The sequence below is a fragment of the Scophthalmus maximus genome, chromosome 8 (assembly GCF_022379125.1).
Source record: "Scophthalmus maximus strain ysfricsl-2021 chromosome 8, ASM2237912v1, whole genome shotgun sequence".
NCBI lineage: Eukaryota > Metazoa > Chordata > Actinopteri > Pleuronectiformes > Scophthalmidae > Scophthalmus > Scophthalmus maximus.
This window is the reverse complement of record NC_061522.1, coordinates 19719605-19737804: the sequence shown is the minus strand read 5'-3', so window position 1 is coordinate 19737804 and position 18200 is coordinate 19719605. Positions and strand designations below refer to the sequence as shown.

The window sequence follows — 18200 nt, the reverse complement described above, 5'->3', positions numbered from 1 at the left end:
CGTGAGCCTTGGGTGATTGTACACCTTTCAGTATGACAATGATGCAAATATGGCCAAAATGACACTACTGTCCTTGAGACTTAAACTGTGTGGAACATGTGAGGAGAGAGGTGAAGACGCCAGGAGTAATGAGATAAATTGGCCAAATAAAAAAATGTGTGCAAAGCTTTTAGGGACAATAGACTCAAAGCTGTAATGTGGTCAATGGTATCTCATACAAAATATTGAATTCAAGGTCTAAATACTTTTGGAATTGAGAGATTTAGGTTTGTTTGTAATAAATTGTACAAAAAATTCTAAAACCCAGTTTTCACTGTGTCATTATTCAGTTTTATTTGTATTTGATCCAGATTCAAACCAAGATTGGATGACGTGATATAATCAAAATCCACAATCTGCTTTTAGTTTTGGACAACCCATTGTCAAGATTCGATCCAATTCATTATCCAAAATCCAGTCAGATAATTTCTGAACAACTGGGCCCAGTTGTTAATAGCAGAAATAAAAACAAGTAGAGTGGTATCTATATAATGCAGCTCTGGAGTCAGACAAACCTGCAGAATGATTAAAGAGAGATGCTCAGTCGCGGCCTATAGCAGCATATCTGAGAGAGCTCTAACTATAAGCTTTATCAAAGAGGAAAGTTTGAAGTCTAACCATAAAAATGTAGAGAATGTTTCTGCCTCCGAGACACAAACTGGGAGCTGGTTCCAGAGGAGGAGCCAGGTGGCCAAAGGCCCATTCTTTTCTTTCAGACTCATTATGGGTTACTGAGTTGAATGTTTTAGAATGAAGTGGCTGAAATATTTTAATTGAAATCTATAAAATGTCTTCACACTCTCTGAAGGCCCTGTAGTTCAAATAAGACACATGCATACTGATCTGATTAAGAAAAGTCTCTCAACATATCCCTTCTTACAGATACTGCTCTGTACATTTGATACAGAGCAGTGCACCAGAGGCACAATTGTCATAATCTTCTCATGCATCCCGTATGTCGTCATGTGTGACAGATGTGCAGTATGTCACGTGCAGAGCTCAGATGTGCACAGAGGCCAACAGGAACTACCCGTTCCCTGGGTACATCGACATCAGCTCATTGGTGGTTCAGGATGACTACATATTCATACAGGTAAGACTCTGTACAGTCAAACAGTCAGCTCTATATGAAACATTGTGCATGATTAAGTATTTGGGACGTCATGCACCACATGACACAAATGACAGAATTTTTCCTTCTTTAGTTACGCCTGAGCCTGTTTTTTGTGAGTGTAGAAAAGCTCACAAAAAAGCTATCATGAAAAGGATTCAGGACATCAAAATGTAATTCCCGAACAGTCCCGAACTACAAGCAGTCGTCCCGAATCCTTTCCTGATTGCCCCTGGAAATTTGACTAAACCAGATTGATTTATTGATAAGCTCAATTTTACAAAACATGAATTGGAGTAAAATCGCTCACTGCCCCTTTAAATGCAAAGGAGATTAAAAAACAAACAAACATGACTTTTTTTGGTTTTGTTCTTCATAAGACAGTTGACTTCACGCAGGTATTTCACCGATCATTAATAATGAAGAAAATATTGAATAAACATGTTTAGTATTATAATTTATGGGGGTTTTGCTCATTTGCTTTTACTTTTAACTTGACTGCCACAAATCACAGATAATTGTTCTATGCAGGTTTCAGGGTTCAATCGGTTATATAAATAACTTTGATATCAAAAAAAAAGAAAAAAAGAAATACAAATATGTTTGCTTTAAACTCAGCTGATATTTGTGCTTTTTTTTTCAGTGAAGCCAGGATTAGTTTTAATATTCATCCTAGCCACTGCCCGGTGTATCATATTAATCCTGATTTGTGTGACGGAAAAATCTGAAATGGTAATTTCCCGAATTCCAAGTAACACGAATGCAATTTATGGGTTGTATTTTAATTTCCTCTACAGCATGAATATTATTTACTTTGACATTGTGCAAATGAGGTTTCGTACATTTAAAAGTCAACAGGAAAAGTCAGAATAATTACACAGCCAGTCCACAACAACAACCAATTTTATTCAAATGTACCCTTCACACAATGTTCCGGTGCTCGGCGTCTGTTTTCAGCACCTGGGTTTGGGTGGGGAGTATCCAGTTATGTTTTCTCTTTATCTCTTGATCGTTTTTTTTAAATGTATCCTCTTGAAAAGGCGGCTACATTAAAACACGGACGACTTCACTATTTTTAGAACCAGCTGCTCCTAGGCCGGCTATGCACAGAATCCTTGTCTGACACTGTTACAATAGATAAGTACACATCATTTATTAAACTCCTCCACAGCCTGGTCCCCCAACACCTCCACAGTCTGTGCTACCCTGAATCACTCAACCGTGGTTAAAAATGTACGTTTTAGCAATATGTAAAGGATTTCATACTACTACAGGCAATACTGAAAACAAAATTCGACCCGTTCACATTCTTTTCTGTTGTAGTAGTTTAACTTTGCTCCTCCAGCTTTTTGATCCCACCGACAGGCGAGGCCTTCCTCCGAAGCCCCTCGGCAACACATTAGACAAAAGAAATAGAGTTGTTCTCCAACGATCCTTCAATCCCATTTGACCTCTCCGAAGTCTTTCAAGTAAACTCACGTGCACTCGACCAAAACCTCCCCTTCAATTCAGGCACCTCCGTGTTTTAACACATATGCGTCACAGGCGAAAGATCCTGAAAGGGATGAGGTGGAGAAAAAAAATCAATCATACCAATTCCTCTTAAAGTTCAAACTGCCTCTGGTTACCCCCTCATCGATCTCCCGCTTCTTCACTCAATTGCATTTGGGGGCTGTTCCGTAGTGCCTATACCGCGAGGCCGCTGTATTTCCTCTCTGTGCTTGTTTTCTCTCTTTGCGAGTCATTCCAGGAACTTACAAGATCAGTGAAGGAGACAGTCCTGTCATACAACATTAATGCTGATATTGCTTCTCTTCGGTGGAGAGCCAAGTTTGATTTGAAGGTTTTCCTTAAATATATATATATAATATATATATTTTTGTTATTGATACGAGAGAGATAAAGTGGGTTATGAAGCTGCAGTCTCACTTAGCTAGTGTGTCTCTGTGTGTGTGTCTGTCTCTGTGTGTGTGTGTGTGTATAAATTGCTACGTTTCCATGGCCTCCAGGCTAATGACAATTCTCCAACAGCCTCTATCCCTGTGTTTTTGCTGCATAAGCTAACAACTAACAGCTCAGAGTGTTAGCAAACGACCTAGATCATTAAGGATGACTCTTATTTTTTAATCCTCGACAGCAGATGAGGCCCGGATAGGCAACTTAAAGATTTGTCTTGACAAAGAATAATTCGACTATTAATTGTCCTACAAGATATTTACCAAAGTCCACTCTGAAACCACCGAGTACATTGACACCCGGGGAGGGCAGCGTCCTCTGAATGCAAGGCAGGAGAAAGTCCAAGTCCAGATGAAAAAAAAATAAAAAGAATAAATAGAAAAACGAAAAAAAAAAAAAATCCCCATTGTATCCAGGAGCACATTGAAAACCATCAGGGCACAGAGAGGAGGATTGATGTGCACTTTCACCCACCCACTCTCCTCTGCAGAGCTCCATCGCAGCAGTGCTAAGGGACATTATGAAAGTGTAAGGTTGCCAAAAACGATGGGAAAATTTAACCAAAGCTCCAGACAATAGACGGGAGGAAACACTGTATTCAGTATATAATACATGCAATTAATTATACTTTGTGTTATGTGTGTAGGTTCCTACATCGGGTCGAGCCACCTATTATGTGTCCTACAAGAGAGACTCCTTTATACAAATTAAACTGCCAAAATATTCCCTACCAAAGGTAAGTTGCTGCAAATTTAGCCAAACAAGTACTTGAATTATATATTTTATAAGTATTTTATTTTCTACGACTCATGGGGCTCTGTTTTTATTTCACAATGCCATAGACTTAATTAATCACAATGTTAATTTAATATTTCCATTTTGCTGTACGCTTTTGAATTTGATGCGGTCACAATGTAAAATCATATGTAGGTTGGTTGAAAACAACACATTAAGTCACAGGCATGTCATAGCTGTTATGAGGTCAAGTTAGCTTTTCCTTATAAGCTGGAAAACGCACCCTCTAAAGTCATACTTACAGCAGTACCGCTTTCAGAGTTGGCCCCGGGGCAAGCTATACCTTACCCATACGTCACCAACCGTTTATAATCGCACCACAGCAATTGATCTCATGACCAGTCCCACAGGGTCAGCATGTTCTAATCCGTCACCACCGCACCTCCGATCATAACTCCTCTTCATCTCTCCACGCTCGCTGATAGGATTTACACATTGTCAGCACCGACGAGAAGCAGGTGTTTGCGGCAGTGCAGGAGTGGAACCAGAACGACACCTACAACCTCTACCTGTCGGACACCAGAGGGATCTACTTCACCTTGGCCATGGAAAATGTGAAGACCACTAGGGGCATCGGAGGGAACCAGATGCTCGACCTATATGAGGTAGGCACTTGGTGAAATTGGTCGCCCTCTGGGCATGTAGACAGTGAGGTTTTTCATTGACTGAACCTATTAGAAGTTACAGGGACTATTACTTTCTCACTGCTTCTTAATATGTGCAATAAAGCACAGGCACATGCATGTAGCAAAACACAAAGAGTGGAGCAAAGGGGTGTTTTCTCTAAAAGCTTGTGGTTAATTGCGCAATAAATTCAGATTTTGATGTCCCATTGGACTAAATGAGAATGCAGGATCTCTGAAGGGTGCATTGCTCGGACTGTAAATCAATACCAGTGACCCGACTTTTGCTTTGCTGTGGCAGAATTTTCTTGCTTCTAAAACTCTGCAGTATAATCCTCTTTGGGAACTTTACCACCTCTGATCCACATATGAGCCAAATGTTTGCCTGTCAACCCGAAATTCCAACACAGACTTGGAATGTGCATCACTCCAAACATAGCTGACAGGTCTTTGAAAGGGGTCCATTTAATTTACACTGGGCATCTACGAAACAGGGAGGGCCTGATGAAAACACAATCTAGTTCTTATCAAGCTGCAGAATGGGAAGTGGACAATAATTGTCAATTGTTATTATTTATCATTATAATGGGTACTTAATGAATTAATATAACGAGTACAACGAGTGGCTGGGGCTATTAAAAGTTTCAAACAAATACCAGTGAAATCATGAACAGTTATTGAATCAGAAAATCATTACTGTTTTGTTTCTTAAATTAATAACTTTAAAGTTAAATAAAATATATATTTATAAATGTGACATAAGATCCAAGTAGTGTAGTCATGAAAAAGAAGGACTGGGTCTCAACTGTTCATCATACTGTATTTTCTTCTCAAACAATAACAGCTGATCACAGCATTTCTTTGACATATAATGTATTTCTTTACCTGGTGTTTCTATCGATATCTGGCCTCATAATCTCTGTTGTATTTATTGTGTTGATCTGATTTAGTTTTTATTCATCATCATTACTGGAAATGAAATATGCTGATTCCAAATCTCCTGATTCTACCTTCAAATGTAGCTATTGCATAGGACCTCCCTTTGCTCTCGAAATGGCCTTAGTTGTCCATTGAATGAATTAAGAATTAAACAAAATGTTGGACGTAATTTGAGATTCATGCTGCCAATGTCCTGTTTAACCACATCCCAAACGTGTTCTGTTGGATTCCGCTGTTGTTAGTAAGGAGGCCACTGAAGTTGAGTACCCACTGTCATGATCATGAAACCAGTTTTGAGGGCAACTTTTGCTTTGTGACATGAAGCATCAGATACATGTTTAGCTCTGTTTTGGGTTTCTGACAATCCATCAGCGTTCATTCATTTGTTTGGGGAGGCAGCGGCAGTGCATAGATGGTTTAACTTCACTTAAATACCTGAATCGTGGTTGAGACAGATGAACAAACTGAGTAATGTTGCAGGTTCTGAAACCAAAACATTGAGCTGAAAGACTCTAAAACGCTCTCCAGAGCTGAGGGGGAACTGGTGAGAATTACTCTGTGGATTTGACACTACGGGTGACGTCGTAGGAATTTGATTTATGGTTTACACTGCGAGTCATATACTTGTCCACGAAACAACAGGTATTGTTGTTTGCTTTACACGCAGACTTGCCGTAGAGTTTGTGTCAGTTTGTAATGACCTTGTTGGCTTAGCTACCTATAGCTATTGTATGCATTCGCATTAGCATTCACGGCAGGAAAGTAGACTTCCCTCTTTCTCCACTTCCCGTAGGGCCGAGTTTATCACTCCTACACTGGCAGGTGGGACTGGGAGAGTGAAAGAGGTGAGATATTGGCCAGCAGCAGTGGCAGTGGTAAGGGTAATTAACAGTGCCGTTACTTCTGCCGCACAGCGTGTGTGAGTGTGTGTGTGTGTGTGCAGCTTCTGTTGCCATGCGGCAGTAGTAAAGGCATTTCAGCAAGCGGCATGAGATGATGAGACATTTTAATTGCATTTGTCATATGGTCGCGTTCTTGATCCGCGGCTAAACAAGAACTTGATGATACGCCGCTGTCTCTGATCAATCCGAACCGTTACACGCGGAAAGATGGAACTCATCTCATTCACTGCTGTTAGACCCTGACAAACTGCACTTCACAGACCTAATGTTCCAAAGACCAGACACGGTTCCGGTCAGACCAGAGGGGAATCGGCGAAGTATGTGAACGTTGTTTTTGTTCTTCCACTTAGTTGTCATGTCTCTACCCAAAGGGGCCCCCTGTGCCCTTTGCCTTCTCTGTTCGAAAATGAATAACGATATTTCCACAAAGAAAATGGAACATTTATGTTCTAAATTTGAGGGATTATTTAATTTGTTACTCAGATTGGACGGGGGCAATTTCAGTAATCATGAGCCTTTGTTGTACTAACTAATTGACAATCGGGCTCTACATCACCCACTAAACTTCCCTTCAGTGTGAGAGTTGGTTGAGCAGGTGGCTCTCCGACAATTATCACCCTGATTGGCTCGGATTCCATGTATCAACACCTATTTATCTCCCTCTCGCCTCACCACCAACAGCTCTGAGTGAATGACTGAATGATGCTGATACTCATGATGATGTGTTCCATCACGTTCCTGTTTTTCCTGCCAGCACGCCTAAATCCACAAAGCCGTGATTCAACAAATGAGCCACATTGTGGAATGCTAAATTGCTTCACATTAAATAATTGGCAGTTCCCCGCTGTTCAATAAAGACACTCACTGAATCACTGTTTTTTTTTTTTTCAGATTAGTTGACATCAATTTTTTTAATCTACTGCACCCTTTGAAATGGATGGGCTCTAATTCTCTCATGCTATCATTCGGTTCACTAAGGAAAACAGGTAAATCACTGATTTCGAGATCAGAAAGTGATTTACACTAGTGGGTGGACTAATGTTAGATGGTGGTCAACTGTATGTTAACAAAATAAGTCTACTCAGTTTTTATTTTAAAGTGGTTTAATACATTTTTCAAAATAAGATATCATTCTTTGGAATATGGAATATAGGTTTTAAACCTGCACTTATTAGTATTTATCATATAAACAATGACTTGTAACAATGTACAGCAGGGTCCAAAGTGCATGCTAACTGCAGTCGAACCAATGATAGAAATTGAAGCAAAAAAACAAAAAAAGATAATTAGCGTGACTCTTGCCGTTTGATGCTGAATTTGCAATGTTTTTGGCGAGAAGTGAACAGCTGCTAACACTGGCTGTGTAGCAATAACAAAACTTACAACTAGCTGGTGGACACAGTGAGGCTATATTTCAAGGAGAAGTTGGCGGAGAAATTAAAACAGTGCTAAAAGAAAGTCAGGATATTGGCACGATATATGTATTGAGTGGCCAGAAACCACGATGCTTACATAAAAGCAAGTATTTTCTGTTTTTGCTGTCTACTGATCAAAATCAGTGTAGTATATCATGGCTGAGTTGGGTTGTACTTGTAAGTACAGTCAAGGCACATGACTTTCCCACAACGTACGATTCATTTTCATTATCAAATATCTGTTTCTATTTTTTTATAGTTCCATTATATAAACTTAATACTCTTGGTTGACAGCCCATGTGTTAGGAAACCCTTTTCTAACATTTTAGCCATAACAACTTTATAGTGTTCTCTGTTTACAGCTCTTTAAATATGTTTATTTTCATTGTAAATTGAATGTCTTTTGAGTTTTTGGGCTTTTGTTTAGACTAAAGCAAATTGAAGATGTCACATAGGGCTCCAGGAATGTGTTATCAGCTCTGACAAGAGTGCTCTGGGTGCCCCTCAAACTTACTCTTGCTCTGCATGGGTGAAGAATAGTATGTCATCCAAAAATTCCAGACTCAAAAAGCCTTTTAACAAATAAATGAAACATACCCCAGGCCTTATCGACACATTCAGATTCCTCAGGGTGTCTTGACATATGATGAACCAAAACCATCATGTAATACTAATAACATACCCCATGTGAAAATGAAACATATTTCAGAAAATAATTGATAACCAGCTGATAATATGATAAATCATTAGTTGCACCTATACTTTTTCAAAGATACAATAAAGAGAATTTACATTGACATAGAGATATGCAATACATTATCCCATTTGATATGGAGGAACAAAACTACCATAAATAAACAACTTAATAAATAAATGTATATAATGCACAAAATCCATTTTTTACTTCCATCCATTTTTCCTACATTCCCCACTATGTATCTACATATTTTTCTTTCTTTTAAATAACGTTGAATGGATACATGACTCATTTTGTTTCTATTTCACCTGAGTTTTCAAATAAAGCATGACGAACATCTTGCTTATTCTCATTATTCATTCATTAATTTTGAGATGTATTTTAATCCTCTTTGTATCTTGGACATGGAAGCATTTATTTATTCATTTTCCTTTTCTTTTATTAAGTTAACAGCTCAATGTTTAAAACCCTGATAAAAAGAATTGTAAAAAAGTGAAATAAAGAATTGATTCATTTTTATAGAATGTGACTTAAATGTTTCATTCAAAGTGTGTCATGGGGTCAACCTTTTCCCTACTGGTTGATCAATATCAGAGAGCACAGATGTCTGCATCACGCACTCCGTCCAGAAAGCAGTGTTGGTAGTTTGAGTGATAGATAGAGAGAAAGGTATGCTAGTAGAAAAGAGTGGGGCTCCTTGTGTGCATGCAGGTGTGTGTGTGTGTGTGTGTGTGTGTGTGTGTGTGTGTGTGTGTGTGTGTGAGTGTGAGTGTGTGTGTGTGTGTGTGTGTGTGTGTGTTGGCACATACCTACATGTTGAGGAGGTGGAGGCTATGAATTATTACTGCAGTGATTGACATGTCAGGCTGGATAAGGATGGGGGGACCCTTGTTAGCCGCATCCATTCCTGGGCGCCACGTTCCGATGACAGTGTCAAATGTGCTGCCTATTAGTGCCACTTATACAGACGTGCCCCTTCTGGGAGGGAAACACATCCAACTGGAGCCCATCACTATGGCAACCATGGTAGGACTGTCCTTTGCAATGCATATACACGCTTTGCTTTGGTTTGAGGAATTGGTCTAATCCCTTGTGAGACAACTTGGAGGGAGGAAATTGGTAAAGCGTGAGTCTGTGGGCATGTGATTGTGTGTTTGTTCTGGGGAGATTCAATCAGATTATGAGCGAACAGATAAGGTGTCACCTCTAAACAGTCAACATTGTTGAACTGTCTGGATTGCTGAAACATGTAAGGATGCACAGTAATCAAGAATGACACTTAACACTATGTAAAAAAAAATAAAAAAATACAGCCAACTCTGCTGATGGAGTCTGCCAGACTGTGCGACGCAGCAAAAAAGGATAAGCACACAATTTGCATTTAACAGGGTGTTGTGAAAATTGCTGCCTCAATTCACAAAATGCCCTTTCTAATGAGAGCACTGGGTATGCTTTTTCATCTGCAACTGAGAACTGAACTGTTATGGGAACATTAGAGAGATATAAAATACTCCCGCTGATTTGCATTAAAGGGGAAGAGATGAGACTCCAACCTGTTATGTATGTCTACGTCCATCAGGTGGCAGGGATTAAAGGCATGCTGATCGCAAATAAGAGGGAAGACAACCAGGTGAAGACCTTCATCACCTACAACAAGGGCCGCGACTGGAGGCTCCTCCAGGCCCCTGCCACTGACCTGGATGGAAATGATATCCACTGCATACTGGTAATAAAATTCACTATAGCCTTTTAATTTCTTTTTAATTGTTATGGTTTCAAAACACCATTTTTTTGTGGCTTTGAAGCTTTCGGGAGAGGTGGACTTAATATCATGTTTGCATGCAGGACACACTAGCAACAGTCATAATGGAGTTTTCAAGTGATTTGCCTCATTGCAGTTATTATTATTCCAGACCCTTGACTCTTTACCTTGTGCATTGGCATAGCTGGAAGCATAACTGTGTGCGTGTGTTTGTGTGTGTGTGTGTGTGTGTGTGTGTGTGTGTGTGTGTGTGTGTGTGTGTGTGTGTGTGTGTGTGTGTGTGTGTGTGTGTGCATCTAGGGATGCAACTAACAATTATTTCATAATCGATTAACCTGTTGATTATTTTCTCGCTTAATCGATTAGTTTTTTGGTCGAAAAATTTCATAAAATTGTGAAAAATGTCGATTGTGTTTCCCAAAACTCCAAGATGATGTTTTGTTTTGTCCACACACCAAAGAAATTCAATTTACTGTCACTTTTTTTTCATGAAATCTACTTGAAACGATTAATCGGTTATCAAAATAGTTGCAGATCAATTTAGTAGGCGATTACTTATCGATTTATGGTAATTTTGGTAATTTTGGAATAAAAGGCAAACTTATGAAGTTCAGTTGTTTCACTGTAAAGGTTTATCACTGCCCTCATGTTAACATGTATTTATAGTGAAACCATTCAGGAAGTGGTGTTTGTTAGTATGATCTATAATTTACATTACTGCAGCACATGACAAGTGCAGCTGCAAAGAAAGCAAGGTTTTATTATGCACAAAGAGATTGTCATTGCACCACGACTGAATGAATGTCGTGGAAACCGCTGCATGTAGATATAACAACTGCATATCTTGTGATGTTGGTTAAATTTACATTAATCACGAGTACCAGTGTGTTGCCCACAATGCGGACTCCTGGCTTTAGCAGTTGACTAACCCACTTCAACTAGAGCAGTTGAGGGTTAAGGGTCTTGCTCAAGGGCCCCTCAGAGGTGTGAATAAGACTGGGGACGAGCTCTGCTCTTTCAGTTTCCCCGACTTCAATCTGCCAGCTGGAGCTCGAACCAGCCGCCTTCCGGCCACGTCTGCCTCTCTTTTGTCTCAGTGTCGGGCCCTGAGTTCATCTGGAACAAAAAACGGGATCTGCAGAGGTTTTTGATTTATTTATGACTGTAGAAAAGATTTTCTTGTTTAATGACTGTTCACCATTTGCAAGCAAGTCTTATGTTGGATAAGGACAACGGGTGTCTGGAAAGGAAGCTGTTCTTCTATTCCTTGACCTCAGTTGGAAAACATCATGAGGTCAAGTAAAGGTGTAAAGGGGAATTCATAGGACCTAGGAAAAGACCTAGGAGTATCCAAATCTACTTTCACTACACTACGTCATCACGCGACGGCAATGTTATCGACGTGCGTCTCTGTCGTGGTGAAACTACAAATACCGAAAATGAACTACAAAATCCCCAGCGGTTCCATCAGCATGTTGCAGTGTGTTTTACCACCGTGTGACATCATATGTAAATGATTCATATGTAACAGTAACTGACATGATGACTTGCATCTCTTCTGGGTCATATTCATAGTCCTCTACTTCTTCTACTTCTACTTTGGATTGAATCTTTTACGTTCGTGCATGGCGCGTTGCGTTAAATATCGCTGCCGCAATGAATTGTGGGACGTCTGTATCTTCTTTCCCTTCGCATATAGGAAGGTTCAGTGTACCTTATGCTAAAGGAGATAGGAAAGGAAGCATTGGGGCTCCTTTCCTATGCATTTAGAGAATCCGAACAGCTCTTACCATGGCTGCTGATCAAATAATTTCAGGTCACTTCAAGATTTAGGAAACTTCGCAGGCCAATTTGACAATTCGACCTCACCCATGGACTAATCAGAAAGGTGTCTGACAACCTGGCAACCCCAGAAGTTGCCATTCGTAAAGCCGATACTTTCAACGTATAAACTTTGCATTATTAAAACATTTGGAGCGCATTTAAAGAAGAAAAAAAACACATCTCTGATCATTTCAAATTCAATAAAAACATAAATTTAAATAAAATTCTAGAATTACTTTAGTCATACGGTGGCAAACCCTTGTATGGGTGTTTTTTTGAATGACATTCTTATTAAAGTGTAAGCTGTGCTTGAGGCAGATACCGGGCCAGGTTTGCAGCGTTTGTTGACCCCCCCCCCCGCAACTTAAAACTAACTAGGAGGAATCATGTTTGAGACATTCGGAGGACTTTGTGCTGTTGAGGACGGGATTTTCAGGGCTGTGCGTTGTAGCTCGACGTTTCCCTGCGAGTGCACATTCATTTGACATTTTAATTACCGCTGTAGATTCCTTTCGGTTACCCTGTTCGGTCCCACTGCCCTCCGTGTCCTTACAACAGTGACACACTGCTGCAAAGAGGAAAGCAGACTTTTTTTTTGTTCCCTGCTCCGCGAACAAATGTAATTGTCTTCTGTTGTGTGCGTGCCCCGGGCACTTGGCTTCGTACTTTAATGCAAATTCCATCGCTCTTTGTTTTAATGAGAGATTTAGTGCAATTAGTAAAAACGCATGAAGGCACAGTTGGTTCTCTTTGGAAGACAAAGGAAACGTGTTTTTTTTGTTTGTTTTTCATGCTTCTCTTTTTGCTCAACAATTTTCTTTCGGACCCTATCATTTTCAAGTGATTGTTTTCAAATAATAATTTTTGATTGCTGTTACCTGGTTGTTAGTCATATAAGCTGAGGAGCAGTTTCAATACAATTGCTGTGTGTCATATTTATGGTAAATATAGTATATGTTTTTAATAATATCAAATAATAAATACTCTATTTCAGGATCGTTGGATATCTTCCCCTTCGAATGAGCGTTCACTCCCATTGTTTCTTGCATCCTTTTCAGCCTTTCTGTTCACTTCATCTCCAACTGCAAACGTCAGAGAACCCTTACTTGTCGGGAACAATCTCCACCAAGAGCTCGGCACCAGGGATCATAGTTGCCACAGGTAAGATTAAAGACCAGTAGTTATGTAGGCTATAGCAAAACAACATAAAAAAATATTGCTTTTATAGCCTTTTCTAGGCTTGACTTGCTACCTCTTAGTGACAAAAGACACTTCAAATCATGGAGCTTGTGGTATTTTTTCATCATCACGCCGCGATAATACAAGTTAGTGACCCCTGTGTGCCCTCCTAGCCTCTGTGTCACACATTCTTGAATCTCCCCTTGGGCGGAATTTTCATTCCTTCCACGTTGCGTATCGCATGTCCACCTAATTTGATGAAAAGGAACTTGGCAAATTATGCATGTGTGAGAGACGGCAACAGTTTGTGGCGTGCAGTGTCTCATGTGCCTGCAAGAGCGTTTGAAGGAGCTGATGCAAAGAAAGAGAGATGAGTTAAAAGCAAATAGATGCGTTAGCAGCAGCGTCCGTGTCAGCAGGGGAAAAAAACAGTCTTTGTGTGTGTGTGTGTGTGTGTGATCTGTTTGTTTTGTCTTTGGTGTGTGAGGATTCTGAACAAACATACAGTACATCTCTGCTGCCATGCTTACACAGTATGTTTGTGTGTGCGTACGCCTGCATGCATGTGTGTTTATCGCTGGCCGAGGCCTTCGCTTTTGGCACCGTGATTCACTTTGCCCGCTGCACCTTTTAAGACGTCAGCTGGCGCAGAGATCATCTCACCACCATGACAAACACCATCCAGATCAAACACATATTTACTATCCGCTGAACCGCCGCCAAGGTAGTTCGAGCAGATGGACAGAAGGACGCTAAGTTCAGTCGCAGCACACTCGCGGGAGGCATAATGTTGTTACACTGAATACTGCCTGAGCGAAAGAAGGCGCCCCACCCTCCTCCACATCACACATTAGGTTGCCTGAATAATGGAGACATGCATAGGAATCAACCCCAGGGTTTGCTTTTTTATTATTTATGTGAATCGAGAGAGAGCAATCTGATCTGGTGATGAAGCCATAGGAATAAATTAATCACAGACACGTTCTGTGATTAAAAAAACATACAACCTTATCCGTTTGATCTCAGTGTGTTTTTTTGTGTATGTCACATATTCTGTTGGCATTCCCACTGCAGGAAATATTGGAGCTGAGCTGTCTTACAACAACGTTGGCATGTTCATATCATCTGATGCTGGCAATAGCTGGAGACAGGTGAGCTTCACACCAAGACGAGGCCAACTGATAGACTTGTACAACAGTTTTTGAAAAAAACTGATGCAACAGCAGCTACTGCGAAGCCCCGACCTACCCAGTCTCCACTTCAGAGAAGGCCCATGTCGACTTTACAGTGGGCATTGTTTTGACAGAAAAAGCGCCGGCATCAATGATAAAATGAATGATGAATGAGAGTAGTGCTTATGCACCGCAAAGTTGTGCATTCTGGAACACTGTCACTATAGTTGTGACTCACTGAGACGCTGAGAAGAAAAGACAACCTTTGTTGAAGCTATGAGTGATGCCTGTGATGTTCCCGTGTCTGGTGGGAGACGGGAAAAAAAAGAAGCCCAAAGCAAGTCCGCAACTCAAACTTCATGGAACTTTTTTAAAACGATCGACCGGCTTGATTTCAGACGGGGAAAAAAGCGGGCCTGTTTTTAGACAGCGAATGTTTATTTTGCCAAGTACAATATCAGTTGCCAGCACCTTTTACTGGCCATCTGGCTAACTAACATGTATTGGAAAATGAATCAGTACCTGGATAAGACAGACTGAGGTCAATTCATTATTACTATTATTATTTTTTTAATCTTTATTGTTCAAAAATGGAAATGTAGTATTTTGGTCATTGGCAAGCAAGTTTGGCTAAGGTCGCTGCTGTGTAAATGTTAATGTAAGCTTTACTCTAAGTTGCATCCAGGACTATGACCAATATATATAAATAATATGACTATATATATACAGTATATAAAACTCTAGAGCAGGTTACAACATGTTTAAGTCGACAATTGTGCTGCTCGGTTTTTGGTTTTAGAAGGCGATGAGTAAAGAGGTGCGCCATTCCCCATTCAGTCATTTATCTCGGGATTCCTTGTCAATAATGAAGATAACATTTTGTCACAATAAGTTTTTCGCTGTGATGGTTTTTTTTTGTGCTTTAAGGGTGAATTTCTGCATGTGTCGGCACAGATTTTTGAAGAGGAGCACAATGTGTGGTTCCTGGATAAAGGAGGGGCCCTTGTCGCTGTGAAACAGCCCTCTGTGCCAACCAGACACTTGTGGTATGTCCATACTTTTCTTTCTGAAATTGCTTTTCCAGTTCCCTGCAGCTATTTTTAAGTTGATACTACCTCTGTGATCCCCCCCCCCCCTCCAAAAACATTTGCATGTATATATTATTTGTGGCACTAGATCCATTTAGCGATGCACTTTGACTATGGCTCTTGGAAAAAAAAAAGGCAAAGGCAATCTAATTTGAGAGATTTTTCTTTCAAGCCACTTACCATTAACCGCCAGCAGTCTGAGCTCTCCACCCCCCCCCCCCCCCCGCCCCAAACGCTCCTCCCCACCCCCCACCCCCCTTTTTAGTGTTTTCATTAACATGTTGCCTTCCTCTTGCCAAATCGGAGGCCTACGCTTTGCCTCAGTGCAGGCTAATCCAAGTGAGACCAGATCTGTTCTCCAGTCGCTTTTGCAACCATTTTGAAATTAGTTTTGGAGCCACCGAAGTGTGTCCTGCTGGGTTTTTGTCTCCCAACCAATTTAAGAATGATGGTAGAGGAAGAGAGGGGAAGAAAATTTGACAGATTGACAGAAGCCTGTGTATCTCCACAGCCACTGTACAACCGCTTTGAAACAGCGTTGCCGTCCCAGCCGCTGTTAAGTTGAACACTTCCCCTGTCTGAATCTCATAATAAATTCAGGTTGAGGCCTTTTTGCTGTGAAGTGCTTTTAGCTAAATGAAGGCAGTGGGGTTTTTTTAGACATGTCGGGGTGGGGTATTTATTTCTTTTTATTAATTTTTTTTACCACACATGAGCCTCAGCAGTGTTTCAACCCATGTCACACTCAGGTACTCCTAGTTGTTCTCACATCAGCGCCAACGCTGATAAGCTGTCAGGATCAATAGAGCCCAGGCTTTTGATGATGAAAGCTGTCCAATTTTTTTTTTCTTTTTTTTTTTCTGCTGTCTCTTTCTCCCTTCGCAGTTTTGTAGTCAAACATGAAACAGTTCTATTCTGGTCTTGTTTTATTATTTTTTTCACCATGGACTCTACCCACAAGCCATGACGTTGCTTTTTTCCCCCTTTTTGACACCACAACCTTCATCTTTATGTGCTCTGAAATTCCATTTTGTGCGTCTTTTCTTTGATACCCAAACAGGCTGTTTCTTAAATACCACTTTTAGTACTCAGCCTTTTGATATTTACCCAAAGCTACAGTAGCTAATTGCATGGAGACTCTGGGACCCGTCTGTCGAGACAAGCCCAGTCGTTCTGATCTCGACCTAAACCCTCCCCTCTGACCGGCCTTTAATACAGAGCGTCTGCTTCCGTAGCATCGCCATTGCTGAGTTTGTGATGGTGATGCCTTCTGACACATACACAGGGTCAGCTTTGATGAGGGGCGGCAGTGGATCCAACACAGCTTCTCGTCTGTGCCGCTGTTCGTGGATGGAGTCTTGGTGGAGGCTGGGGCCGAGAACCAAATCATGACGTGAGTCCAGAAAAACCCCAAAAGGGACAAATTGTATGTTAAAGGTGTTGATTTTTGTCCTTGCAGGGGGTATGGTGGGCAGACTGAAAGAAGAATGGTATTTTCTGTCTTTTGTTCATTGTTTTTTTTGGTTTTTCTTCAACAAATAGGCTGCATGGATAGGGGACTTTTAAAGAGGGGGCCCATTCAAAGCTTTGTGGTATTTGGAGTGTAAGTCTTTATTAATTCACATTACCGAGGGTCACCATTTTTAGTGGGTTAACCTGAATTTAAAATACCTGCAAATAGGTACAAATGTTGGTGTAAAAATGGTATAAGGTTTGAAGAGCCTGTCCTCCAACTCATACGAAGAACACTGTCATTTTTGAAAAGGCATATTATGAGCTGTGTAGTCGTTTTAAAGACCGTATCCCTCTAGCGGTAGTTATGTACACCGCCGCTAAAGATCACTGGTTGGTCAGTAAAGTTTGTGTATCTAAATGGATTTCCTTATATTCTTACCTTTACAAGCTCATCTACCACGCGTTTAAAGGCCATGATGCTCTGAGGCGGAAAAAACTTTTTTGTGGAGTACCGCCTGTCACCAGTGGAGGCGCTATATACGGTCGACATTGCTCGTTTTTACCTCATACGACAGAGTTCTTTGTACGAGTTGGTGGACTTGTCGGTTTTGAATCAGTGACCGCTGCTGAATTGTATCCACATGAGAGGACGCAGAACGCTTTGTTAAAGGAATCATGTATTTCAGTAGAGAATAGGCATATGTTATATATTTTGTGAAGTGACAATCTTTTTTTACCAGCTAACCAGAGATGGGAAATAGGTTGGAAGGGGATAACTAGGAATCTTGTTTCCCGGGATAAAAAAAATTTCGGGTAACAAAGCCAACTGTTTGACTACTATCCATCTGTTTCCTGAAATACCTGACTTCATGTTGGTCCATTTGTTGTCAGATCTCAGCATTACTTTGATTTAAGTACAATGTTATTATTAAAACAGAAAGGGTTTGGGGTACTAATAATAAACTATGATTAGTCCTTAATGTAGAGCTGTTTTCTAGAAGTTTGTTACTTGTCTCTGTAGTTTTTTCGGACACTTCAGCCACCGCTCTGAATGGCAGCTCATCAAGATAGACTACAAGTCCATCTTCAGCAGGAAATGCATAGAGGAGGACTATCAGACCTGGCACCTGCACAACCAGGTACAAATAAATAACATTTCACACCCGCCTCTGGAAAACTGAGTGCGTCTGAGTACATTCCATGAAAGGAAAAATCCCTGACAGTAATTATTGGTGTGGTATTG

The 18200-nt window shown here is 40.6% G+C and overlaps 1 protein-coding gene across 1 annotated transcript in view; it reads left to right on the top strand.

Moving 5' to 3' along the window:
• Positions 1–18200, top strand: part of sorcs3 (sortilin related VPS10 domain containing receptor 3) — a 190280-nt gene that overhangs the window by 132811 nt on the left and 39269 nt on the right. The window contains exons 7-15 of the mRNA XM_035638315.2: positions 1014–1132; positions 3753–3842; positions 4327–4506; positions 10057–10203; positions 13122–13224; positions 14317–14393; positions 15369–15460; positions 16788–16895; positions 17979–18096. Of these exons, the coding sequence (XP_035494208.2) occupies positions 1014–1132; positions 3753–3842; positions 4327–4506; positions 10057–10203; positions 13122–13224; positions 14317–14393; positions 15369–15460; positions 16788–16895; positions 17979–18096 (1034 nt within the window). The remainder of the gene's footprint in view (positions 1–1013; positions 1133–3752; positions 3843–4326; positions 4507–10056; positions 10204–13121; positions 13225–14316; positions 14394–15368; positions 15461–16787; positions 16896–17978; positions 18097–18200) is intronic.